We start from the raw sequence: 26,907 nt of genomic DNA on the forward strand, positions 1-26,907 counted from the left end.
ATCTCTGGAAGTTTTCATCAACACAGACAGAAATACAGCATATGAAAAATCAGTCAATGTAATATAGCACATTAACTGAATGAATGAAAAAAACACCCGTGTGATCATCTCAGTTGATGCATAAAAAGCATTTGATAAATTTAGCATCCTTTCATGATAAAAACACTCAACAAACTAGGAACAGAAGGACACTCTGACAAGAATAAAGACCAAATATGAAAAACCCACTAGCTAACATTATATCCATGGGGAAAAACTGAAAGCATTTCTCCTAACATCAGCAATAAAAGCATGCCTGCTTTCAACACTTCTGTTCAGTGTGATTCAGAGCAATTAGGCAAGACAAATAAAAGGAATCCAAGTTGGAGAGAAAGAAATAAAATTATCTCTGTTCACAAGTGACATGATATATGTAGGAAAATCATAAAGATTCCACAAGAAAACTCTTAGAAATAATAAATGAATTAAACAGAGTTTAAATTTAAATTTAAAATCATCATTCCTATATTAATGGCATTTCTATACACTAAAAGTGAATAATTTGAAAAAGTAAATTAAAAAAATAATTCCATTTCCAATAGCACCAAAATTAATAAATCACTTAAGAACACACTTAACAAAAAAGGTGAAAGACTTGTAGACAGAAGGCTACAAAATGTTTCTGAAAGAATATAAAGAAAACCTAGTAAATGTAAAGATATCCTGAGTTCATGGATTGGAATGCTTAATATTTTTAAGGTGATGATAATACCCAAAGTCATCTATATCTTCATTGTAATCTTATCAAAATCCCAGTGGCATTTTTTTTTTATAAAAGTAGAAGAACCCATCTTAAAATTCATATGAATTCTCAAAGGACTCCGTATACCCAGAACAATCTTGAAGAAGAACAGAGTTGAAGAACTCACACTTTCTAATTATAAAGCCTACTACAAATCTAAAGGAATCAAAACAGTGTGGTATGACATAAAGATAGTTATATAGACCAATGAAATAGAATAGAGAGCCCCCAGATAAACCTTCACATGTATGGTCTATTGATGTTCAACAAGATTGCCAAGTCTATCCACTTGAAGAAGGGACAGTGTTCAGCAAACGGTGCTGGGAAAACTGGATATCTGTATGCAAAAGAAGGAAGTTGGATCTTATAAACTCAAAATGTAACTAAGACATAAATTGAGAACAAAAACTTTAGAACTTAGAACATGTAGGGAAATCTTTATGACACTGGATTTGGCAATGATTTTTTGGATACGACACCAAAAGTTAAAGGCAAAAAACAAAAGATTTCATTGAAAGTAGACACTTTTGTGCATTAAAGGATATTATCAAGAGAGTGAAAAGATAACCCAATAATGGGAGAAAGTACTTGCAAATCATGTATCTTATATGGGATTAATTTCCGAAGTAAAGAACTACTACACCCCAAAACAATAAAACGAGATAATTCACAAGTGGGCAAAGAATTTGAATGGACATTTCCCCAAAGAAGTTATTCAGATGGCCAATAAGCATATGAAGAGAAGCTAATTTATCCATTATTGAAAGTAGTGTATTAAAATCTAATTATTATTGTAGAGCTGTCTGTTTCTCCTTTTGATTCTATCAGCATTAATGTAATTTGGGGGCTGCTTTGCTTGGTGCATCTGTATGTTTTTTCAGGCTTTTTGAGATAATGATTGACAAATATAAGTTGTATACATTTAAGGTACATAATTTGATGTTTTGATATATGTATACATTGTGAAATGTTTACCACAATCAAGCTAATTAACATATCCATCATTTCACATAATTACTCTTTTTTTGGAATTGAGAACCCTTGAAATCTATTGCCAGCAAATTTCAAGTGTATAATATATTATTATTAACTGTAGTCACCATGCTGTGAATTAGTTCTTTAGAACTTACTTTCCAACTGAAAATTTATACATTTTCCTCTGTATCTTTCCCTTTCCCCGTCCCTCAGCCTCTTGTAACCATAACACAACTGTTTCTCAGAATTCAGCTTTTGTTTTCAAAAAGACTCTGCATATAAGTGACATAATGAGGTATATGTCTTTCTGTGTCAGACTTTTCTACATGTAGCATAAGGTTTTCTAGTTTCATCTGTGTTGTCACACAGTGTAGGATTTCCTTCTGTTTGTGGCCGCATAATATTTCATTGTGTTTGTGTAGTATATATGTACACATGTGTGTATACCTGTGCATATATCACATTTTCATTATCCAAGTGCAGATGTACACATACATGGTTTTTGTATCTTGGCTACTGCTCATCGTGCTGCAGTGAACATGGGAATGCAGGTGTCTTTTTGAGATCAAGATTTTATTTCCGTTGGATATACATGAGTGGGACTGTTAAGTCATATGGTAGTTCTATTTTTAATATTTTGAGGAACTTTTATACTTTTTGCCATAAGGACTGTACCGATTTACATGCCCACAACTATTTCACAAGGCTGTCCTTCTCTCCATATTCTTACCAGTTCTTACCTTTTGACTTTTTGATAACAGCCATCCTAACAGTGTTGGACTTATCTCATTTTGGTTTTGATTTTCATTTCTTAGATGATTAGAAATGTTGATCATTTTTTCATATACCCATTGGCCTTTGTATATATCCTTGGGAAAAATGTTTGTTTAGGATTTTGCTTATTTTTTAATCAGGTTATTTTTATTGTTTTTATTGTTACTGAGTTGTATGAGTTCTTTATATATTTTGGATAATAACATCATATCACATATGTGGTTTACAAATATTTTCTCCCATTCTGCAGATTGCTTTTCTTTTTTCTTTTTTTAAGGCATTTTAGTTTATTAGACATAGAGCCTTTCTTGCTTACAGGGGGATTTTCAAAATATAAAAATCATATTATATGTTATATTGGGTTTCTTAGACCCATTATTTTATTTTATTTTTTTTGTAATTTTATTTTATTTTTTTTTCAGTGTTCCAAGATTCATTTTTTGTGCACCAGACCCAGTGCTCCATGCAATACGTGCCCTCCTTAATACCCACCACCAGGCTCACCCAATCCCCCATTCTCCTCCCTTTCAAAATCCTGTTTGTTTCTCAGAGTCCACATTCTCTCATGGTTTGTTGTCCACTCCGATATCTCCCAGCTCCCTTCTCCCCATCTCCCCATGTTTTCCGTGTTATTCCTTATGCTCCACAAGTAAGTGAAACCATATAATTGACTCTCTCTGCTTGACTTATTTCACTCAGTATAATCTCCTCTATCCCATCCATGTTGATAGAAAAGTTGGGTATTCATCCTTTCTGATGGAGGCATAATACTCCATTGTATATACAGACCGTATCTTCTTAATCCATTTGTCTGTTGAAGGGCATCTTGGTTCTTTCCACAGTTTGGCGACTGTGGCCATTGCTGCTGTGAACATTGGGGTACAGATGGCCCTTCTTTTCACCACATTTGTATCTTTGGGGTAAATGCCCACTAGTGCAATTGTAGGGTCATAGGGTAGCTCTATATTTAATTTCTTAAGGAATCTCCATACTGTTTTCTAAAGTGGCTGCACCAACTTGCATTCCCACCAACAGTGTAAGAGGGTTCCCCTTTCTCCACATCCTCTCCAACACTTGTTGTTTACTGTCTTGTTAATTTTGGCCATTCTAACTGGTGTAAGGTGGTATCTCAATGTGGTTTTGATTTGAATCTCCCTGATGGCTAATGATGATGAACATTTATTCATGTGTTTGTTAGCCATTTGTAGGTCTTCTTTGGAGAAGTGTCTGTTCATGTCTTCTGCCAATTTTTTGATGTGATTATCTGTTTTGTGAGTGTTGAGTTTGAGGAGTTTATAGATCTTGGATATCAGCCCTCTGTCTGTAGTGTCATTTGCAAATTGCAGATTGCTTTTCATTTTGTTGATTATATCCTTTGGTGTGCAAAAACTTTTTTAGTCTGACATAATCCCAGATGTTTATTTTTGCATTTATTGCCTATAGCTTTTGGTGTCAAATCCAAAAAATTATTGCCAAAATCAGCATCAAGGAGTTTTTCTTCTATTTTCTTTTAATATGATTGTTAGTGGATTCATATCCTGTGTTTTATTTTTTGAGTTGATTTTTGTGTGTGGTGTTAGATAAGGTATAAGATAAGGATCCAGTTTTATTCTTTGCATATTTCAGCTTTCCTGTAATTTATCAACGAGACCATCCTTTTCCCATTGTGTACTCTTTGCACATTTGTTGAAAATTAGTTGACTAAGGGGTGCCTGAGTGGCTCAGCAGGTTAAAGCCTCTGCCTTCGGTCAGATCAATATCTCAGGGTCCTGGGATTGAGCCCCACATTGGGCTCCCTGTTCAGCAGGGAGCCTGCTTCCCCGCCCCCCTGCCTGCCTTTCTGCCTACTTGTGATCTCTGTCTGTCGAATAAATAAATAAAATCTTAAAAAGAAAAAAAAAGACAATTAGTTGACTATATTTCAGGGTTCTTGATTCACTTCTTTTGGTCCTTTGGTGATTCAGTTCCAGTATCTGTTTTTATGCCAATACTATATCCGTCTGATTACTATAGCTTCGTAGCACAGTTTGAAGTCTGGAAGGAAGTGTGATTCCTCCAGCTTTACTCTTGTTGCTCAAGATGACTTCAGCTATTCTGGGTCTTTTGTGGTTGCATGTAAATTTCAGGAATTTTATTTTATTTTTGTGAAAAATGCCACTGGAATATTGATAGGGGTTGTTATAATCTGTAAATTGCTTTGGGTAGAATGGACATTTTAACAATATCAGTTCTTACCAGTTGATTGTATCTTCTTCAGTTTCTTTCAACAATGTGCTACTGTTTTCACTGTACAGATCTTTTACCTCCTTTGTTAAATTTATTCCTAAGTATTTTACTCTTTTTTGATGCTATTATAAGCAGGATTTTGTTTTTTTTAAGATTTTATTTGTTTATTTGAGGGAGAGTGAGAAGAGAGCAGGGTGCACAAGTTGGGGGAGGAGGTGCAGATGGAGAAGCAGGATCCCCACCAAGCAGGGAGCCCAATGGGGAGCTCAATCCCAGGACTCCAGGATCATGAGCTGAGCCAAAGGCAGGTGCTCAACCCACTGAACCACCTAGTCACCCCTGTGAACAGGATTTTTAAACTTTTTTCAGATATTTCACTATTAATATATCGAATTGCAACCAAATTTTGTGTGTTGATTTAGTGTCCTGCAGTCTTACTGAATTCATTTATTAGTTTTAATGTTTTTTGATAGAATTTATAGGGTTTTTTGGTTGTTTTATTTTTACTTTAAGTTCATGTCATCTACAAAGAGATATGTTTTATTTTTTCCTTTCCGAGTTCAGTGCCTTTTATTTCTTTTTCTGGCTTTATTGTTCTGGCTAGGACTTCCAGTACTGTAATGAATAAAAATGACAAGAGGTGTTCTCTTTTCTAGTTTCTGATCTTAGAGAAAGGCTTTCAGCTTTTCATTGTTGAGTATGATGTTAGCTCTGTGTTTTTCACATATGGCTTTCATTGTGTTAAGGTACATTTCTTTTAGGGGTGCCTGGGTGGCTCAGTGGGTTAAGCCTCTGCCTTCAGCTTGGGTCATGATCTCAGGATTCTGGGATTGAGCCCCGCATCAGGCTCTCTGCTCAGCTGGGAGCCTGCTCACTCCCTGTCTCTCTGCCTGCCTCTCTGCCTACTTGTGATCTCTGTCTGTCAAATAAATAAATAAAATCTTTAAAAAAAAAAGATACATTTCTTCTATACTTAATTTGTTGAACATCTTTATGATGAAAGAATATTGAATTTTTTTCAAATACTTTCTATGCCTCTGTCGAGGTGATCATATGGTTTTTTGTTTCATCCCATTATTATAGTGTATCCCATTATTGATTCTATATGTTGAACCGTCCTTGTATCAAATTCCTCTTGATCATGGCCTTTTAATGTGCTGTAGAATTTGGTTTACTAATATTTTATTAAGAAATTTTACATGCATGTTCATTACGGGTATTGGCTTAGAACTTTCTTTTCTTGTAATGTCCTTATCTGGCTTTGTTTTCAGTATAATGATACTTTCATAAAATAAATTTGGGAGTATTCCCTCTTCTTCATTTTTATGGAATTTGAGTAGGGTTGGTGTTAATTCTTCTTTAAATGTTTGACAAAATTCAGCACCAAAGTCATTAGGCACAGGCCTTTTCTTTTTTAGAACAGTTTTGATTATGGATTCAATCTCCTTGTTATATTCAAATTTTTTATTTTCTCACAGTTCAGTCTTGGTAAGCATAGGTTTCTAAGAACTTATTCGTATCTTCTAGGTTATCCAGTCTGTTGACATATTATTGTTGGTAGTATAGTCTCTTGTGAGCCTTTGTATTTCTGTGCTATCACTTATAATGTCTCTTTAATTTATAATTATATTTGAGTTTCTCTCTTTTTTCATTGTCTAGCTAATGGTTTTTCAATTTTGTTTATCTTTTCAAAAAGAAAACACCTCTTAGTGGTTGTTTTTCTTTATTTCATTCATTTATGATCTATTTCATTTATTTCCATTTCATTTATTTTTTGATTTTCTTTCTTTCTTTCTGCTACCTTTGGTCTTAGTTTTTTCTTTTCCTAGTTCCTTTAAATGAAAAGATAGGTTGTTTATTGGAGATCCTTCTTCTTTAATATAGGCATTTGTCACTATAAACTTTTCTCTAAGCTATTTTTGTTGCATCTTACAAGTTTTGTTATATTTTACTTCCAGGTTTTTTTTTTCAAGATATTTTTTGATTTTGCTTTTGATTTGTTTTCAGACCTATTGGTTGTTCAGGAGTATATTATTTAATTTACACATATTTATGAATTTTCCAGTTTACTTGCTGTTACTGATTTTTAGTGTCATACCATTTGGAAAAGATAGTTGGCATGATTACAGTCTTCTTAAATTTTCTGATACATATTTTGTGACATAACCTTTGATCTGTCCTGGAGAATGTTTCATGTGCATTTAGGAAGAACATGTAATCTGCTGTCGGAGTGTTTTGTGTGTGTCTGTTAGATCCTTTTCTCTTAAAATATAGTTTAAGTCTAATGTTTCATTATTGATTTTCTTTCTCTCCATGTTAAGAGTGGGTATTAACATCTCTCATTGCAGTTGTATTGCTCTTTATTTCTCCTTTTGTTTTTGTAGATACTTGCCTAATGTATTTTGGTGCTCCAATGTTGAGTGCATAAATATTTACAATTGTTATATCTTCTTCATTAATTGATCCCTTTGTCTTTATGTAATGACCTTTGTCTGTTGTGACAGTTTTTGACTTAAGCTTTATTTTGTCTGATGGAAGTACAGTCATCTCTCTTGTCTTTTGGTTTCTATTTGCAAGGAATATTTTTCCCCTGTTCCTTCAGCTTTATTGTATATATCTTTTCACTTTTAGTCCTTAAGCTAAAATGAGCATCTTTTAGGCACCTTGTAGTTGAATCTAGCTTTTTATTCATTTAGCCACTCTGTTACTTTAATGGGAAATTTAAGCCTTTTACATTTAAAATAATTACAGCTAGAGGCTGGGAAGATAGTGGAGTAGGAGGACTCTAAGCTTACCTAGTCTCTGAGATACAGCTAGATAACACATCACTGTCAACAACCCAGAAAATGACCTGAAGACTGGCAGAACAAATGCCACAACTAAAGGCAGAGAAGAGGCTACAGCAAAGAAGATAGGAAGAGCAGAGATGCAGTGGGAGCTAAATAGATGTGTGGGCTGTCTGTGGGAGAAAGGCATCTGTGGGTGCTGAAAAGGAAGAGATACAGACTCTCATACCAGGGAGTTCACACGGCGAAGCTAAATCCCCTTTACATTGGGCTTGGAAAACAAAAACTTTGTGAGTTCTTACAACCAGTGGGACTTAAAGCCTGCAATTTAAAAAATTAGTGGGTTTAGCTCTGGGAGAGCTGAAGGGCAATAGGACTTGAGTCCCTGCCCTTGAAGAGATAGCACAACCAAAAAGCCCACAGACATACAGCATGGAAACAGTTTGAAAAACAGGCCTGGGGCATAGGGGAGGGAGAGTTATTTACTAATCTTAGAGTGTGTCATAGAGGGACAGAGATTGCTGGGCAATTCCTCCAGGAACAAGGCAGCTGGTAGGTGCCACTTCACTCTCCCATTCCTGAGATACACACAGTGGCCACCTGTGGGAACCAGCAAGCATTTGCTACCTAGCTTCAGTCCCTCAGGGAATCTGCCCTTTCCCGTCATGCTTGCCTCAGTCCCACCACTGTGGGTTCTCTCCCCTAGAGGATCACCACATACTTTGCCAGCAGTGTGTCTTTGACCTGTATGCAAGGCCTTGGTTTAGGTGGTGGCAGAAGTGGTGGTGGGCCCCCTTCTGCAGAAGAATGGGTATATGTTGTTAAAATTGTGAGCCCCACACAAAGTGCGATCCCCTCCACCCCAGCTGGCCTTGGTTCAGCACTAGCAGCAAGTCTCATTTTACAAGCAGTTTGGCTGGCATCTTGTTAAAACTGCATGCCTTGCCTGGCCACCAGGTCTGGGGGTGAGGGGGTTCATGTCCCCTGTTGCTGATGCACAAACCTTGCAGGCACTGTGTGATTAGTCCCCTCCAGTATGCTATTGGCCAAAACCCATTCAAACCAGCGCCATAAGCCTGAAAAGTGTGCAGGCAGCTTCCAAAGTGGCCAGCACCACATCAAAGTGACTCCTGTCCTTGGGAGAGGGGAATAGACCACCCACACCAGTCAGACTTCAGTCCCAGCAGTAGGCTGGGGACAGATAGTTGGTCCAATTGCAGTGACCACCCACCAACAAAAACATCTCAGGGGACAACACACAGTGTGCCCTACAGTTTGGTGCTACTTGGCAGATGCGTGGTCTGATGAAACTCATGCCCAAGAAGGCCCCAGATTGGTCCACTGACACCACAGAGAGCAGACATTTCCGACAACAGGCAAAGGAGAGCCACAGCAGCTGACTGGACTGAAGGAAAAAGCAGCCCAGCAGCCACAACAGTGGGGTACATGCAACACACATAGCAGACACCCTCGAAGTGCCAGATTCCAGTAAGCATGGAACATTGCACTGCAGGGCACGATAAGATCTCTTCATGAGGCCATTACTTTCAGGAGCAGGGGATATAGCTGACTTTTCTAACACAGAACAGACACACAGAGTTAGACACAAGAGACAGAGGAATATGTCCCAAATGAAACAATAGGTCAAACCACAATAAGAAATCTAAGTAAAATGGAGATAAATAATGTGCCTGATAGAGAATTTAAAATAAATGTCATAGTGGTACTCACTGGACTTGAGAAAAGAGTGGAAGACATCAGTGAGCCTTTAACAAAGACATATAGAAGAACCAATTAGAGATGAAGAACACAATAAGTGAAATTAAAAATATACTAGATGGGGGGCACCTGGGTGGCTCATTGGGTTAAAGCCTCTGCCTTTGGCTCAGGTCATGATCCCAGGGTCCTGTGATCTCGCCCCACATTGGGTTCTGTGCTCAGCAGGGAGCCTGCTTCCTCTTCTCTCTCTGCCTGCCTCTCTGCCTACTTGTAATCTCTGTCTGTCCAATAAATAAATAAAATCTTTTTTAAAAAGATGCTTAAAAAATAAAAATACACTAGATGGAATAAAGAGCAGACTAAAGGAAGGAGAAAATGAATCAGCAACCTAGAGGACAGAGTAATGGAAAGTAACAAGCTGAACAGGTAAAAGGAAAAAAAAAATTAAGCACAATGCAAATAGATTTAGGGAACTCAGTGACTCTATCAAGCAAAAGAGCATTTGCATTACAGGGACCTAAGAAGAAGAGAAAAGTGGGCAGAAAATTTATTTGAAGACATAATAGCTGAAAATTTCTTGCATCTGTGGAAGCAGACAGAACTCCAGATTCAGGAGGTACAGAGATCCCCCAACAAAATCACCCCATGGAGGTCCACACCCTAGTAATTAAAATAGCAAAAAGTAGTGATAAAGAGAGAATTTTAAAAGCAGCAAGAGAAAAGAAGACTGATACATACAAAGGAAACCCCATAAGCCTACTAGGGGATTTTTCAGCAGCAACTTTGCAGGCCAGAAGGAAGTGGTATGATATATTCAAAGTGATGAAAGGAAAAAACTGCAGCCAAGAATATGCTATCCAGCAAGGCTGTCATTCAGAATAAGAAAGAGTTTGCTGGACAAAGAAAAGCTACAGGAGTTTGTGACCCCTAACCTGGACCTATAGGAAATGTTAAAAGGGAACGCTTTCAGTGGAAGGAAAAGATCATAAGTAAGAGTAAGAAAAGTAGGAAGCACAAAAGCAGTAAAAATAAGTATACATGTAAAAATCAGTCAAGGGTTTCACAGAATAAAAGGATGTGAAATATGACAACCACATACCTAAGTCATGGAGCGAGGGGAGAGGAGTAAGGAATGAGTTCAAACTTAAGTGTCCCATCCACTTAATATAGCCTGCTGTATGCAGAAGATATTATATACAAACCTAATGGTAACAAAAAACCAAAAATCAATAATAGACATGGAAAAAGTCAAGAGAAAGGAATCTAAGTATATCACTAAAGAGAACCAACAAACTGTGAGAGAAGCAAGAGAATAACAGAGAACTACAAAGACAATCACAAAGCAAGTAACAAAATGGCAATAAATACACACGTATGTGTGCTATTTATATGCTGCCTATGAGAGACTCATTTAAGACCTCCCGACACATACAGATTGGAAGTTAGGGGGTGGAGAAACATTTATTATGCAAGTGGATGTGAAAAAAAAAAGCCAAGATAGGAATACTTTTATCAAGCAAAATGAGGACTTTAAAACAAACACAATAATGAGACAAAGAAGGAAACTATACAAAAATGAAGGGGACAAGAAGATACAACAAATTTAAACATTTATGTATCCAATATGGGAGCATCCAATACATAAAACAGTTAATACAAATGTAAAAAAAGCTAATTGATAGCCATATGATAATAGTGGGGATCTTTAACATCCCATTTACATCAGTGGACAGATTCTCTAAACATAAAACCAACAAAAAAACAGTTTTTTTTTTTTAATGACACACTGAACCAGATGGAGTTAACAGATATATTCAGAACATTCCATCCTAAAATAGCAGAGAATACATGTTCTTTTCAAGTGGACACAGAACATTCTCCAGAATAAATCACATATTAGACCACAAAATAAGTCTCCAACAAATTCAGAAAGATCAGTCACATTGTGCATGTTTTTTTGACTGCAGTGCTATGATTGATACTAGAAATCAACCACAGGAAAAAATCTGGAAAGAGCACAGATACATGGAGGTTAAATAATAGACTACTAAACAATGAGTGGGTCAACCAAGAAATCAAAGAAGAAATCAAAATTACCTGGAGAGAAATGAAAGTGAAAATACAATGGCTCAAAATCTTTGGGATTCAGCAAAAGCTGTTCTGAGGGGTAAGTGTTTAGCATACAGGCCTACCTCAAGAAGCAAGAAAAATCTTAAACGAACAACCTTTCACCTTAATCAACTAGAAAAAGAACAAACAAAACAGCAAAAGGAAGGAAATAATAAAGATTTGAGCAGAAATAAATGATATGGAAACTAAAAAATAGAGTAGAATAGATCAATGAAGCCATTAGGTGGTTCTTTGAAAAGATCAACAAAGTTAATAATCCTCTGACCAGACTCACCAAAAATAAGAGAGGACTTCAAGTAAACAAAATCAGAAATGTTAGTGGAGAAATAACAACTGACACTACAGAGATGCAAATAATTACAAGGGAATATTATGAAAAATGATATGCCAACAAGTTGGATACCCTAGAAATGAGTGAATTCCTAGAAATGAGTGAAATACATAACCTACCAAAACCAAAGCAGGAATTGAAGCAGGAAGAAAAAGAAAATTTGAACAGACCAATTACCAGCAATGAAATTGAATCAGTAATTAAAAAACAAGCGAACAAACAAAAAACCCTTCCCAACAACATAAGTCCAGGCCCAGACAGCTTTACAGGTGAATTGTATAAACATTTAAAGAAGAGTGAATACCTGTTCTTCTCAAACTTTCCCAAAAAGTGGAAAAGGAAGTACATCTTCCAAATATCCATGAAGTCAGCATTACCTTGATACCAAAACTAGAAAATTTTAACACCACAAAAAAGAGGGAAACTACAAGTTTATATCTCTGATGAATATAGATATGAAAATTCTCACCAAAATATTAGCAAACTGAATGCAACAATACATTAAGAAGTTACTCACCACAATTAAGCGGGGTTTATTCCTGGGGTGCAAGAGTGGTTCAATATTTGCAAGTCAATCAAAGTGATACATCAATAAGAGAAGGGATAAAAACCGTATGATCATTTCAATAGATGCAGAAGAGGCATTTGACAGAGTAGGTTTAGAGGGAACATACCTCTCATAATGAAGGTCATATGTGAAAAGCCACAGTGAACATCTTCAGTGGGGGAAAAACAGAGCTTTTCCTTTAAAGAACAAGACAGGGATGTCCACTTTCCCTACTTTTATTCAACATAGTACTGAAAGTTCTAGCCATAGTGACCAATAAATCAGATAACAAAAAATTAAAGGCATTGAAATTTGTAAGGAAGAGGTAAAACTTTCACTCTTTGAGATGAAAGAGTGAAAATACTAATAGAACTAATCAATGAATTCATTAAAGTTGCAGAATACAAGATCAATGTACAGAAATCTGTTGAATTTCTACACAGTAATAATGAAGCAACAGAAAGAGAAAATAAGAAAACAATCCCATTTACAGTTGCACCAAAGATAACAAAATACCTTGGAATAAACTTAACCAAGGAAGTGAAAGACCTATACTCTGGAAGACTATAAAACATTGATGAAAGAAATTGATGACAAAACAAAGAATGGAAAGACATTTCATGCTCATGTATTGAAAGAAAAAATACTTTAAAATGTATATAGTACTAGAAAGATTATAAATATTTAATGCAAATCCTATCAAAATACCAACAGCATTTTTCACAGAACTAGCACAAACAAGTTTAAAGTTTGTGTGAAACTGCCAAAGACACTGAATAACCAAAGCAATCTTAGAAAAAACTGAAAGTATCACAATTCCACACTTCAGGCTCTACTAATCAAAACAGTATAGTACTGGTACAAAAAGAGACACAAAGATCAATGGAACAGAATAGAAAGTCCAGAAATAAACCCACAATTATGTGGTCAAGTACTCTTCAGTGAAGATGGCAAGAATAGGCAATGGGGGAAAAAAAGTCCCTTCAACAGATTGGTTTGGGAACACTGGACAGCTACAGGGAAAGAATGAAACTGGACCACTTCCTTTCATCATACAGAAACACAAATGTAAGATGAATTAAGGACCTAAATGTGAGACCTGAAACCATAAAAATCCTTGAAGAGAGCACAAGTAGTTATTTCTCTGACATCAGCTGTAACAACATCTTTCTTGATATGTATCTGGAGGCAAGGAAAACAAAATAAAAAATAAGATACTGGGAATATATAAAAATTTTGCACAGCAAAATTTTGCAAAGCAAAGGAAACAACCAACAATACTAAAAGACAGTCTACTGAATAGGAGAAAATATTTGCAAATGACATATCCAATAAAGTGTTAGTATTCAGAATATATACAGAACTAACAGAACTCAGCACCAAAAGCCCCAAGTAATCTAGTTAAAAATAGAAGACATGAACAGAGATTTCTTCAAAGACGACATCCAGATGGCCAACAGATATATGGAAATATGCTCAGCATCACTCATCAGCAGGGAAATGCAAATCAAATGCGTAATATCACTTCACATCTGTCAGAATGGCTAACATAAAAAACTGAAGAAATAAGTGTTGACAAGGATGTGGAGAAAAAAGAACCTGTCTGTACTGGTGGTGGGAATACAAATTGGTACAGCATTGGGGAAGACAGTATGGAGGTTCCTCAAAAAATTAAAAATAGATCTAACCTATGATCCACTAATCACAGTCCTGGGTATTTATTCAAAGAATATGAAAACACTAATTTGAAGGGATATGTTCACCCCCATATTTATTGCAGCATTATTTACAATGGCCAAATTATGGAAGCAGCCCATGTCCATCTATAGATGAATGGATAAAGAAGGTGTGGTGTATACAATGGAATATAATTCAGCCATAAAAAAGATGAAATCTTGCCATTGGCAACAACATGGATTTATCTAGACAGTATAATGCTAAGTGAAGAAATCCCTTTAATGAAGATGGTGCCAAAGGCCAAGAAGGAAGCCCCTCCCAAAGCTGAAGCCAAAACAGAAGCTTTGATGGCCAAGACAGCAGTGCTGAAGGGTGTCCACAGTCATACAAAAGAAGATCCACACATTGCCTACATTCCAATGACCCAAGACACTCCATCTCCAAAGGCAGCCCAAATATCCTCGAAAGAATGCCCACAGGAGAAACAAGCTTGATCACTCTGCAGTCATCAAGTTCCCCCTGCCTACTGAGTCAGCCATGAAGAAAATAGAAGACAACAATAATTTGTGTTCATTGTAGATGTCAAGACCAACAAGCACCAGATCAAATAGGCTTTGAAGAAGCTCTAGGACATTGAAGTGGCCAAGATCAACACCTTGTGGAGAGCAAGGCTGGCTTCTGTGATGCTTTGGTTATTGCCAACAAAATTGGAATAGTCTAAACTGAGTCCAGCAGCCTAAATCTAATTTCCTTCACCATAAAAAAATAATGCTAAGTGAAATAAGCCAGTCATAGACAAATAGCATATGATTTCACTCATACCTGGAACTTAAGAAACAGACAAAAGAACAAGGAGTGGGGAAAGAAAAGAGAGACAAAGCAAAAACAAGTTCTTAACAAGAGAACAAATTAATGGTTGCAAGGAGTGAGGTGTGGGTGGTTGGTTGAAAAGGTGAAAGGGATTAAGAGTCCACTTGTCTTTTGGGTTTTCCATATAAAGAATCATGTCATCTGCAAAGAGAGAGAGTTTGACTTCTTCATTGCCAATTTGGATACCTTTTATTTCTGTTTGTTGTCTGATTGCTGTTGCTAGGACTTCTAATACTATGTTGAACAAGAGTGGTGAGAGTGGGCATCCTTGTCTTGTTCCTGATCTCAACGGAAGTCTGCAAGCTTTTCCCATTGAGGATGATATTTGCTGTGGTCTTTCATAGATAGATTTTATGAAGTTCAGGAATGTTCCCTCTATCCCTATACTTTGAAGCATTTTAATTAGGAACGGATGCTGGATTTTGTCAAATGCTTTTTCTGCATCAATTGAGAGGACCATGTGGTTCTTCTCTCTTCCCATATTAATTTGTTCTAACCCATTGATTGATTTGCGAATGGTGAACATATCCTTGTAGCCCAGGGATGAATCCCACCTGGTCATGGTGGATGATCTCTTTAATGTGCTGTTGGATCCTGTTTGCTAGGATCTTGTTTATAGCAGCAATGGCCACGGTTGCCAAACTGTGGAATGAACCAAGATACCCTTCAATGGACGAATGGATAAGGAAGATGTGGTCCATATACACTACGGAGTATTATGCCTCCATCAGAACAGATGAATACCCAACTTTTGTAGCAACATGGACGGGACTGGAAGAGATGATGCTGAGTGAAATAAGTCAAGCAGAGAGAGTCAATTATCATATGGTTTCACTTATTTGTGGAGCATAACAAATAGCATGGAGGACATGGGGAGTTAGAGAGGAGAAGGGAGTTGGGGGATATTGGAAGGGGAGGTGAACCATGAGAGATTATGGACTCTGAAAAACAATCTGAGGGGTTTGAAGTGGCGGGGGTGGGGGAGGTGGGAGGTTGGGGTACCAGGTGGTGGGTATTATAGAGGGCACGGATTGCATGGAGCACTGGGTGTGGTGCAAAAATAATGAATACTGTTATGCTGAAAATAAATAAAAAAGAAAAAAGAGTCCACTTGTCTTCATGAGCACTGAGTAATATATAGAATTGTTGAATCACTGTATTGTACATCTGAAATTAATATAACACTGTATGTTAACTATACTGGAATTAAAATAATCTTGTGAGTGAAATAAATGAACAGTTAGACTTGAGAATTTAATCCCTTGGTTAGTGAACTGGGAATAGGACATAAGGATGAGGAATGAAGTAGTTAGAAGGGAGGAGGGGTGAGACTGTCTTGCATATCTCTAAGAGAATCATTTGCCCTGGCTGGTTTTAACTGGACATTCGTCCATACATAGAAGAGTAGAAACCTTAACTACTCTCATTCAGCCTTAATTTTTAAAAAGCCTAAAATTAAAAACTGACTTGCAAATTATAGTAGTACTAAATGAGAAACTTTAAGGGGAAAAGATTAATGACAAAGAGTTTTGCTAATTTAAAGCATGAAGGGTACTTTTACTTTGTTTTTGTAATGAAGTGTATTTAACTGTCAAGCCACAACATATAGAGAACAGTAGATAGGAAGGTTAAAGATTTATCTTAAATTTGTATCTCTACTAATTATTTTATTATGAAATTGATTTCTGACTAGATTGTAAGTAGTTCTGTGATACTCTGCTTCGTCTGCTTCGATATTCTGACATCGTCTTTGAAATAATTGCAGTTTCTGTTAAGCTTGTTTTAGGAGACTACATTTGTTTAGAACGTTTCATACAGAAAACTGTTCACTTTTTAAGGTTATGAACTGTTTCTCATGGGTATAGAATTTGCTCATTAAGCTTATAGCATTGATCTCATTGACTTTAACCTTACAGATTTTGTTCTAAATAAAGCAACCAATCCAAAAAAATAATTATTGATAGTTCAGAACATTTTGTTAATTGTTCAGTTTGATCCATATTTCCTTTGTTATCTTCTTACTCTTGCTATCTTTGTTGATGATTTACTGAGTAGTTGTGGCCTTATACTTTGTTTCCTTTCTTCTACTTTTTCTTTGTGATTACTATGAAGTTTACATAAAATATCATATGATATCCCGCTTTGAGCTGATATGAACCTAAGTTGGATTGCATAGAAAAACTGGTTTTCTTCAGTTCACATTTTAGGTTATTGTTATTACAACTTACATCTTTTTATATTTGGTATCTATTTAAAGGCTATTGTAGCTATAGTCATTTATTGTTGTCTTTCAGCTTTTATACTAGAGTTTAAAGTGATTTACAGGTACGCCTGGGTGGCTCAGTGGGTTAAGCCTCTGCCTTCAGCTCAAGTCATGATCTCAGGGTCCTGGGATCGAGCCCCTCATTGGGCTCTCTGCTCAGCAGGGAGCCTGTTCCTCCCCCCTCTCTCTCTGTGTCTGCCTCTCTGCCTACTTGTGACCTCGTCTATCAAATAAATGAATAAAATTTTTTAAAAAAAGTGATTTACATACCACTTTCAGTAAGAGAGATTTTGAATTTATGCATTTAGCTTTATTCTTAAATTTTATATGTTTATGTTTTTACTTTGTTTACTAGTATCTTTTCATTTCAGCTTGAAGAACTCTCTTTAGAATTTCTTGTAATGCAGTTATAGCAGTGATCTCCCTCTGCTGTTATTTGTCTGGGAAAGCATCTCTCCTTCATTTCTTATGGGCAGCTTACCGTGTATAGTAGAATTGTTTGTCCGTTTTCTTCTTTCAGTACTTTGAATATATCATCGTAGTCTCTCGTGGTCTGCAAAATTTATGCTGAAAAATCTTATAATGCTATGGGGATTCCTTTGTACACGAAAGTCTCTTTTCTCTTGCTGCTGTTGAAATTCTTTTTGCTTGATTTTTGACTGATTATAGTATGTCACGGTCAAATCCTCTTTGGGTTCAATACGTTAGGTGATGTTTGAGCTTCACACAACTGGATATCCATATCTCTTCTCAAATTGGGAAGAGATCAGATAAATTTTTTCCCCTTTTCCTCCTTCTCTTGGGACTCCAGTAGTGCATGTATTGTTACACTTAATATATCCTGTAAATTCTGTAGTCCTTCTTCATTCTTTTTCCATTTCTTTTTCTTTTTGCTTTTCTGACTAATTTCAAAATACCTATGTCTTTAAGCTCATTGATTATTTCTTCTGCTTTGAGATTGAGTCTGTTGTTGCTGTTCTCTATTGAATTTTTCAGTGCAGTCATTATATTCTTTAGCTCTGTGCTTTCTGGGTTTTTAGAAAATCATTTCTACGTCTTAAACTTCCCATTTTGTTCAAGTAATGCTTCTCTAAGTTTGTTTAGTTGTCTGTCTCTGTCTCTGTCTCTCTCTCTCTCTTTTTTTTTTTTTTTTTTTGGTACTTCACTAAATTTCTTTAAGATGATTATTCTGATTTTAAAAAGATGATTATTCTGGATTTTTTGTCTATTACCTCCTAGATCTTTCTTTTTGGGGGTCCCTTATTAAATATTTATTCCATAGGTGATGTCATGTTTCCCTGATTTGTCATGATCGTTATGTTCTTGCACTGTGTCTGCACATTGGTGGAAGTGGTGTCTGCTTCCAGTTTTTATAGGTTCATTTAACAGGAGAAGACTTTGAGCAGTCACCATGGCTGGTGAGTTTGAAAGGGCCAGCTGGTTGCATCTGTACATAGTGTTTGCTGCTGGGGTCTCTGATAGATGAAACCCCCGCACATCTTTTGAGGTCAGGTGGATTGCTGGCTTGGCTCTGTCATCAGGTAGGACCACTTGCAGGGCTGTGATTGCACATAGGTGCAGGCTGGGTTCAGTAATCATCCTTGGTTAGTTGTGCCACACTTGGTACTGAATGGCCAGGTCATGCCAAACTGGGGTTTATATTTTGGTGGGTCTGCAGGCTGGGCCCTATGACTAAGGGAGGCTAAAGGCTATCTGTGCTTTTGGGCAGGGACACAGGCTGGTCTCTGTGATGATGGAGGATATGCACATCTTTTGCTGTATTTGGGCATGGTAACTGGTGGGATTTTCTCCCTGGTCAGGGATTCTGGCTGTGGCTCATCAAGAGTGTTCACTGACTGGTTTCCTAGGGTGGGCAGGGTCACAGGCTGTGTCTTGCATCTGAGTGCTGCTGCCTGGAGGCCAGGCCCTGCAGTCTGGTAAGATCACTGACTGCCCTCTCTAGTTGGCTGATCTCTTGATTGGAGACCCCAACCAGGCAAAACTGATGACTGTGTCCCCTGAGCTGACCTGCCTACCATTTTGGCTCTGAAGATGGGTAGAGGTGCAAGTGGGGCTTTCTTATCAGGCAAGGTTGCCAGCAGGGTCCTGTCCACTACCAATATTCGTTGACTAGTTTCTTTGTGCCCCATCCTCTTTCTTTGTTACAAAATGATCCCATGTGGTCTACCCCTGTCAATTCCTTCAGTGTTCCCTGTGAGGCAAGACAGAAATGGGCCTCCTGAAGTTCACCCCTCAGCACTGGGGATGCTAGATATCTCTCTAGGGCTCTTTTTTTTCCTAAAGAAAAACCATAGCCCTAGGGAATTCTTTTCAGTGTGTTGCTGTGCTGGCCTAGGAAAGGGGTGATGGCCATTACGAAACTACTCCTTTTTCCCTTCTAATATGACTTTTCTCAGTTTTTTGCTCTTAAGTGTTTGTGTTAGCCTCACCTCCCAAGTTCTAGGATTTTCACAAACAAATTCTTATGTGTTGATAGTTGCTAATGTCTGTTTTGGTGGGGAGAGGTGGTCTAGCGTTCACTGATTCTTCCGTCTTCTTGACATCACTATTCATATAATCTCTTTATGTCTTTCTCTCTTTCCTTCTGGGATTTTCACAATGTATGTTTTGGTCTTTTTGAATGTGTCCTGCTGGTTCCTGAGCAACATTTTACTTTTTAAAATTCCTTTCTCTTTCTGTTATTTGAACAGTATTCAGGTTTCTCCTGCTTTCTGAAACTTAGTGTTATACTACTTTGCTTTGATGTAGACCTAATGTTAGTACAGTAATGGCTATTTTGATAAAAGTGAAAATCCTTTTGGGATTTCTTTCTCTTAATGAAAACAGGTACTAACAGAGGTCTTTCATAAAAGTAAGGTGGTATAATGCAGACTTTTGGAAAGTAGAGGATACGCTTTGCTTCATACCATTTTGGCTTTTAAAAGGTTTCAAAGGAACGCTCTACCTTTGGATAGTGGGGGAAATCTGTATTTTGACTTACCCTATCTTTAAGTAAGCTGTTTCTTCTTCTTGCCCAAATCTGCTGTTGATCCCTTTAGTTAGAATTTTTATTCATTCCTCAAATTTGTTTTTTGTTCTCTTTTTTTCTTTTTTTTATTGATATTTTCATTTAATTATACATTGTTTTTCAGGTTTCCCTTAGTTCTTTGAGCTCTTTGAGTGTGTTTTATATAGTACATTTGAGATCTGTTAGGTCCTTATATTGCTTATATTGTTTCTTATTTTTTTTCTTGTGAATTATCCATATGTTCCTGTTTCTTTGTATATTTTGTGAATTTTGTTGTTGCGTACTTGACATTTGGATATTATAATGTGGTAACTATGGAAATCAGATTCTATCTCTTACCACAGGTATGCTGTTTTTGATCTTGAGGGCTGCAGTCTGTGTTTTTAGCGACTTTTCCAGGCTGTTTTTGAAAAGACTGTGTTCTGTGTCCTATGTGCTCACAGATGTCTCTTCTTTTACTTGTGTTCAGATAGTGTTTTGTTAGGGAATTCCTTGAATGCCCAGAACTAAAAATAAAAAATAAAGAAAATAAATAATAAGCCAGTCTTTGCACATTTCCTTTGTATTAAGAGACTCATTCAACAATTAACCAGGCTTTTTACAGCTCTGTCTTAGCCTGGAGGGTAGAGGTGAAAGCTTAAGAAATCTTTATGTCTTTTGTGCGTGTGTCCTACTCTAAACATATTCATGGCTTTCTAAATGCCCCACCATACACACATACTTTTGAATGCTCTCATTTCCCAAGGAACCTCTCTTCTCATCTCTTTCTCCTGGACGTTAAGCAATCTATATTATGTCTTAGCTATAATCTTTTGCTTCAGGTGACTGAAGACTTTTAGTTCACTTTGCAATATTTTAACGATGCTATTTTTTTAAAATCCCCCAGGGTGAATTCCAATTTAGGTGAAAAAGAAACGTATTCTTTGTGTCAGCCCTTCATGTAAATGCAAGGCAGATCAGAACAGACAAATACAGTAGTTTATTAATGATGTCTCTGCTCCTTCCAGACGCAAGGAGCAGAGGGCGCTAGGGCTGCTGTGGACAGGAGTGTTGCTGAGATGGGAAGGGAAGGAGCAAGTGTGGGTAACAATACCACGGAGCTCTCCTGCAAGTCAGAAGTCACCATTTTTCTTGATTCATTGTCTCATGCTGATTGTAAACTTTCTACTGTATTCTACATTACTAAGAAAGTTGCTTGTGAGAGTTACTGCTGGTTTTTCTGTGAAGGGAATGGAGTTTGGAGTTGCCCCCCACCCCAACCATTTTATTGAGACCGTTTGACTGTCCACACCATCTGACCATCCTCCCTTTCTGTTACGTCCACTCCACCTTTGCCTTTTGGGGGAAGTTTTTCCTTCTCTTCCTCACTCTCTCCTTCGCCCTAGTTCTTCTTAAGAAGGTTGATTTTATTTCTAGTCTTCATTTCTTCTGAATTTACGGCCATTTTAAAATTTGAAACTCTTCCTTGTGGTTTGGATATTCAGGAGTTGTGGGGCTTTTTTTGGTTTGTTTGTTTTTTTTAACCTCCATTGAGGGGAATTGAAAATTGGTGAGATATCTAAAGATCTCATTGTGCTTTACTGCTGAGCCACCAGTTTTCTGAACTGAGGGAGAGCATGTGCTCTTTCTCTGTCTCTTTGTGCCTGGTTGCTAGTTCTCTTTGTTCTCCAGTCCTTTCCCCAATCTCCTGTGCAAACACAGAGCTTGCTTCTGTCTGTCCTACTGTGAACCTTGGTGTAGAGTTGCTGCTTACTCTCTGAAGCTCTGGTTGCCTTCAGGTGTTTCTCCTGGCTTTTCTGTGCCAGCCTTTAGTTGTTGAATCTCTTGAATGCCCCAGAAGGCAGTCTCTGAGCCTTCTTGACCTGCTCCCTGTCTGCAGTGGTTAGCTGCAGTGTGCTGGGGAGACACCACACACATCATAGGTTCCTCCTTCTCTGGGCTCCTGCTGCTCTTCCCCCAGCCTAGGCTGTATTGATCCTATAACCTGGGGTCTGGTGGGTATTAACTCTTTGCTACAAGGTTTCTGTGGAATTTTCGTTCATTACTCCAGTCCATGCACAGTCTTGAGCGTTCGGCTGGTTTCTCCTTACCCTGTCTCATGCAGGTTCTTTTTCCTTCTGCATCTTTACCAGGCTCCTGAGCATGTCCGTGGGTCTCTTCTGTCTCATGAATGTTCATTTCCCTTTTTAGTTCATCTAATTCTTTTTTTAAAAGTATAATTTTGTAGTTAATCTGGCTTATTTTGGTTGGTGTGAGAATGATCATTATCTTGTAAGTTTCTACTTAATACCAGAATGTTTTTAAAAATAGTTCTGTCATTCTGCTCTCAAAATAGAAAATATGTGTTTATCTTTTTTTTTAATAATACTAACTATAATGATGGTAACATTAAGCACTTAAGAGTAGTAGGCGTCTTGGTGAACACTTTAAGTGCATTATCTCATTTGATACTGACAAACTTGAGAATAGGTACTGTTAATCATTCTCATTTTCCCAAGGAGAGATTGAGTAGGTATGTCAGTATTATACAGCTAGTTAGTGACAATTGTGAACTCAGGGTTCTAGAGCCTGAGCTCTGTCTCTAGAGCAGAGTTGGCAAATTCACATCCCTAGGTGGGACAGATGTCTGATATAAATGCAAGAAGAGAGTAGTGCATGAAAAAATAACAAAGCAAACAGCATGATGATGGACAGTTACCATTCAGCCTAGGCACTGGGGTCAAAGTGTTTGGAGAATACATACCTCATTTAAAGGGTTTGGTCACTTTTCAGTTCCAGCTGGTTATTGCTCAGATGAGAATATGGGTCTAATATTTCAGATTTTCTAGTAGAAGCCAGAAATCTGTATTTTTCATATGAAATGACTCAGTTTCTAAATTCTTGCTTCTGGTTCAGGTGAAAATAAAATAAAATCTGATGTTCAGATACACATGAGAAGTCTAAAGGAACACGTGTCTGCAGGCCCAGACTGTTCTCTGGGAAGCCAGTTTCCAATCTCTGGCATGAGTCCGAGCTGTCTTTCACCCACTTTGCCCATGCTGCCTGTCAGTGCCCTCACTGCCATCCTGTCACATATGTGCTAAATAAACTCGGGAGTGAAGACCTTCTCTTGAATGGACATATTTTATTTACTGCTGTTATGCAGTTGTGCTACTTTAAAGTATGAAGCCAATACTTAGAAACATATTTTTGAAAACATCCTGAATTCTTTGTTTTATCTTCATAAGCAGCAGAGTTCCATTGAAAGGCATATCTCAGAGTGAGTCGGTGTGAGGGTTTAAGTGTTACTGAATGCCTCGTTTATTTGTGTTCATTAATCATGACTTTCTCTCCCCCCCCCCCTTTTGACATAGCTCTCACTTTCAGAAGAACAGAATGAAGTAATGAAAAACGGCTGTGAATCTAAAGAGCTGGTCTACCTCGTGCACATCGCTTGTCAGGTATTTCTGTGGATGTGTAGATTCCTTTGAATGCATTTTTTACAGTGTCTCATAGAATTCACAGAAAGAGACTCGTATGGTATTGAAATGAAATTGGACTGTGTATGACCATGGTTAAGAAAATAAACGGTATCCTTTAAAAAAGGGACAAATGTTTTCTTACAAAAGTACATGGAATGCCCAGTTTAGTATTGTAACTTGTATATCTTCTGTCTGCATTTTTAGAAATCTTTTAAGGCTTTAGACATTTGTGGACAAATAACAGTGACTATGGCAACACAGATGTTTCGTTTTATTCTTTCTCCCAGTCGTATTGGCAATTCTGCATGTGCTCAGGGTTAAAACAATTAATAGAATCAGTCCTACAGATACTCAATTTACAAACTTAAATGAAAACTCTTCTTTATAAGAGTAAAGGAAATACATCTTCTATTGATGATAAGATTAAATGAATCACCTACTGGTCACCTCTTACAGTAAAAGAGCAAACGTCTCTGCCTGAAATGCTCACTTTCCTACCAGGCAGGAAGTTTTGCTGTAGTGGATATAGTGTGTGTACATGTGTGCATGTTTTAGGAAGATACTGTTTCTTGACTCTTAGTGTTAGAACATTTGTGAGGATAATTACCGTGACTTCTCTTAATGAGATTTGGAGGAAGTCATCTATTTCCTCCACCATGTAAGTAGTTTAGTTCCTTTTTCTTACTTCACTATAATTAAGCCTTACGTGTAGTTTTGATTAGTGATTGTAAAGTAACTGTTTTTTGAGAAAAGCTTTCTTTTGTGCGAAGTTTTTAGTTCTCTTTGGGAAAGAGTCAGGGGCATTTATGGGCCCCCCCCCAAATGTTAATCTTGTACCCGAAGTTAAAAATTACATAATCTTGAAAAGTTTAATGGTCATCTCATATGGGAAATACCTCAGCTCCTAGTGTTAGTGATTTTAAAGAAAACTTTTCAGAATTAAGTGCTTTTATTTATTGGTGTCAGAATATGAGATTGGAAATTGAAAATTTATAAATTTGTATACAATTTGGAAATTGTATACAAATATGAAACTTTGGCCATCTTATTTATAAATTTGTGTACAAATTTTGTTTTATATTTTATTTATTTATATATAATTATATATATATATTTATTTATATATTTTATAAATAAGATGGCCAAAGTTTCATATTGTTAATGTATGTTTTATTGTGTATCATCTCAGTTCCTTTGAGGAAGTAGGCAGCTCTGAATCACTAAGTGTCGTGTCATATTTCATAAAATGCTTCTTTTCATGACTTAATTTTTTTTTCAAAATTTTGTTTTACACAGAGAAGAGAGAAAGCATAAGTAGGGGGTGAGGGAGAAGCAAGCTTCCTACTCTGCTGGGAGCCCAGTGTGGGGTTTGATCCCAGAACCCTGGGATCATGACCTCAACCAAAGGCAGACACTTAACTGACTGAGCCACAGGTGCCCCATCGTGACTTAATTTTTAAGTGAAAATAACACATACATTTTGGTGAACCATTACTCATACATAAATATAAATGATATCTTCTTTATCTGCAGTACATGATTGACATGTCATTATTGACATGTAATTAATTAATCCCTCTATAACCTAACATCTTTTAGCATCTTTCTTCTCACTATTAATTTCCATATGACCTGACAATGCAAATAGTTTTATTCTCATAAGCAAAATCTAATATTACAAACATTTATGCTATTTTTTAGGTGACCTTCAAAAGGTAAGCATGATATTTTGGAACCATATGTCAGAATGTATAATTGTCACTTGATTATACTTACATGAATTAGTGATCTAGCTAGTTAGGCTGTTTCCTGGTTGTAAGTATCTTGTCAATCTGCTTAAAAAATTTAAGACTACTCAGTATAGTACTCATTACATCAAAGTAGTAATTTACTGCAATGTAATAATGCCATTGCACTTCTCTGCAGTACTATAAGTGATCATTGAGGCACCCCCATGGCTTATTTTCTGTTTCCTTGCCAAATGTGTCGGTCATAAATCATATTAAATTGGAATCCTATATTTTTTTAATAACTAATAATATATAGACTTATAATCAAGCCCTCTCTTTTTGCCAATGAGGAAATTGAGGCCCAAATTACTGATGTGACTTTCCTAACTTTATATGAAATCTTAGCAGGAACTGCTAAAGATCTGATTGCCAGTTTTTTCTGCATCTCAGTGGAATTCACAATCTAGAACAGATTTAAGAGATAGCTTACTTAGTCTTCAGATAAGATACGATCACCATTACCTGCTGATATTTTTTCATATATTGCATATTTTTACTAATTTCTAATTTTTAAAGTATCCTTGAAGTTCTCTTTATTTAACCTACTCTTCTCTTGTTCTTCAATCTTAGAAAATGGCCAATTTAAACAACTGTGTTTTTTTTTTTTTTTGAAGTTAAGTACTGCTGATTCTTTTAGGTCTTATTTTTGAACCTTTTAATTTTGCTTTTGCCTCTGCCCTTTAGGTTTTTATTTCTTGTTAAATTGTGAATTCAGAAATGTAAACCATGTCTTTCATACTGAAGTGATCCAAATTCAGTAGGCATTTCGATTATGTGTCTAGTGTACAGATATTATGACACACAGTACAACATTTCATTCCTTCAACAATTGTGTGAGGTAAATAGTCCAGTTTTCATCTTATAGATGATGAATCTAAGACTCAAGAATGTTAATAACTTCCCCAAGGTCGTAAAATTAAAGAGAAAGACCAGGATTTGAACCTCAGTCTAGTGTTTTTTTTTTTTCCCCCCGATTCTTCTGTCATTTTCTGATATGATTTATAACTGATTAGCTACTCTGAAATGTGTAAGCATATCCTAAATGTTAATAAAGAATTACAGAAATGTATTGAGAGTGACAGTCAAATTTCTTTGCATGACATAAGTGGAGAGAGTCTAGGTACCATTCATATATACATATTTGAAGACATATATGTATCTTTTTTCTGATTTAAAAGTGTGGGTTTATGGGTTTTTAGGATAAAAATACTTCTAGAAATTTTGGAAAATATGGGAGGTGGAGAAAAAAAAAGAAAGTTGCCATGAAACTACTGTCCTGAGATTGCCCGTTTATATTTTTGCATATTTTTGCTTTGTTTTACATAGTTGTATTTTATAATTGAATACAGGCATATATATATATATATACACACACACATATATATGTATATATATAACCTTACACAATTTTTAATTTATAAAGCATTCTTCCATGTTACTAAAATCTCTGTAAATACTAGTTAATTACTTAATTTACTGTATAGTTGACATACAATATTATATTGAGTTATAGGTATACCAACAGAGTGGTTTGACATTTACATACAGT

General features: G+C 36.6%; 1 protein-coding gene across 6 annotated transcripts in view; it reads left to right on the forward strand.

The window, feature by feature from the left end:
- The window catches only part of ARHGAP32 (Rho GTPase activating protein 32), a 297,156-nt gene that overhangs the window by 156,780 nt on the left and 113,469 nt on the right, over positions 1-26,907 (forward strand). For all 6 annotated transcript variants that reach the window (XM_045080353.1, XM_004763903.3, XM_004763904.3 and 3 more), the window contains one exon: positions 23,461-23,547. In XM_045080353.1, coding sequence (XP_044936288.1) covers positions 23,461-23,547 — 87 coding nt within the window. The remainder of the gene's footprint in view (positions 1-23,460; positions 23,548-26,907) is intronic.

Source organism: Mustela putorius, unplaced genomic scaffold (assembly GCF_011764305.1).
Source record: "Mustela putorius furo isolate JIRA1106 unplaced genomic scaffold, ASM1176430v1.1 tig00000460_pilon_pilon_pilon, whole genome shotgun sequence".
Taxonomy (NCBI): Eukaryota; Metazoa; Chordata; class Mammalia; order Carnivora; family Mustelidae; genus Mustela; species Mustela putorius.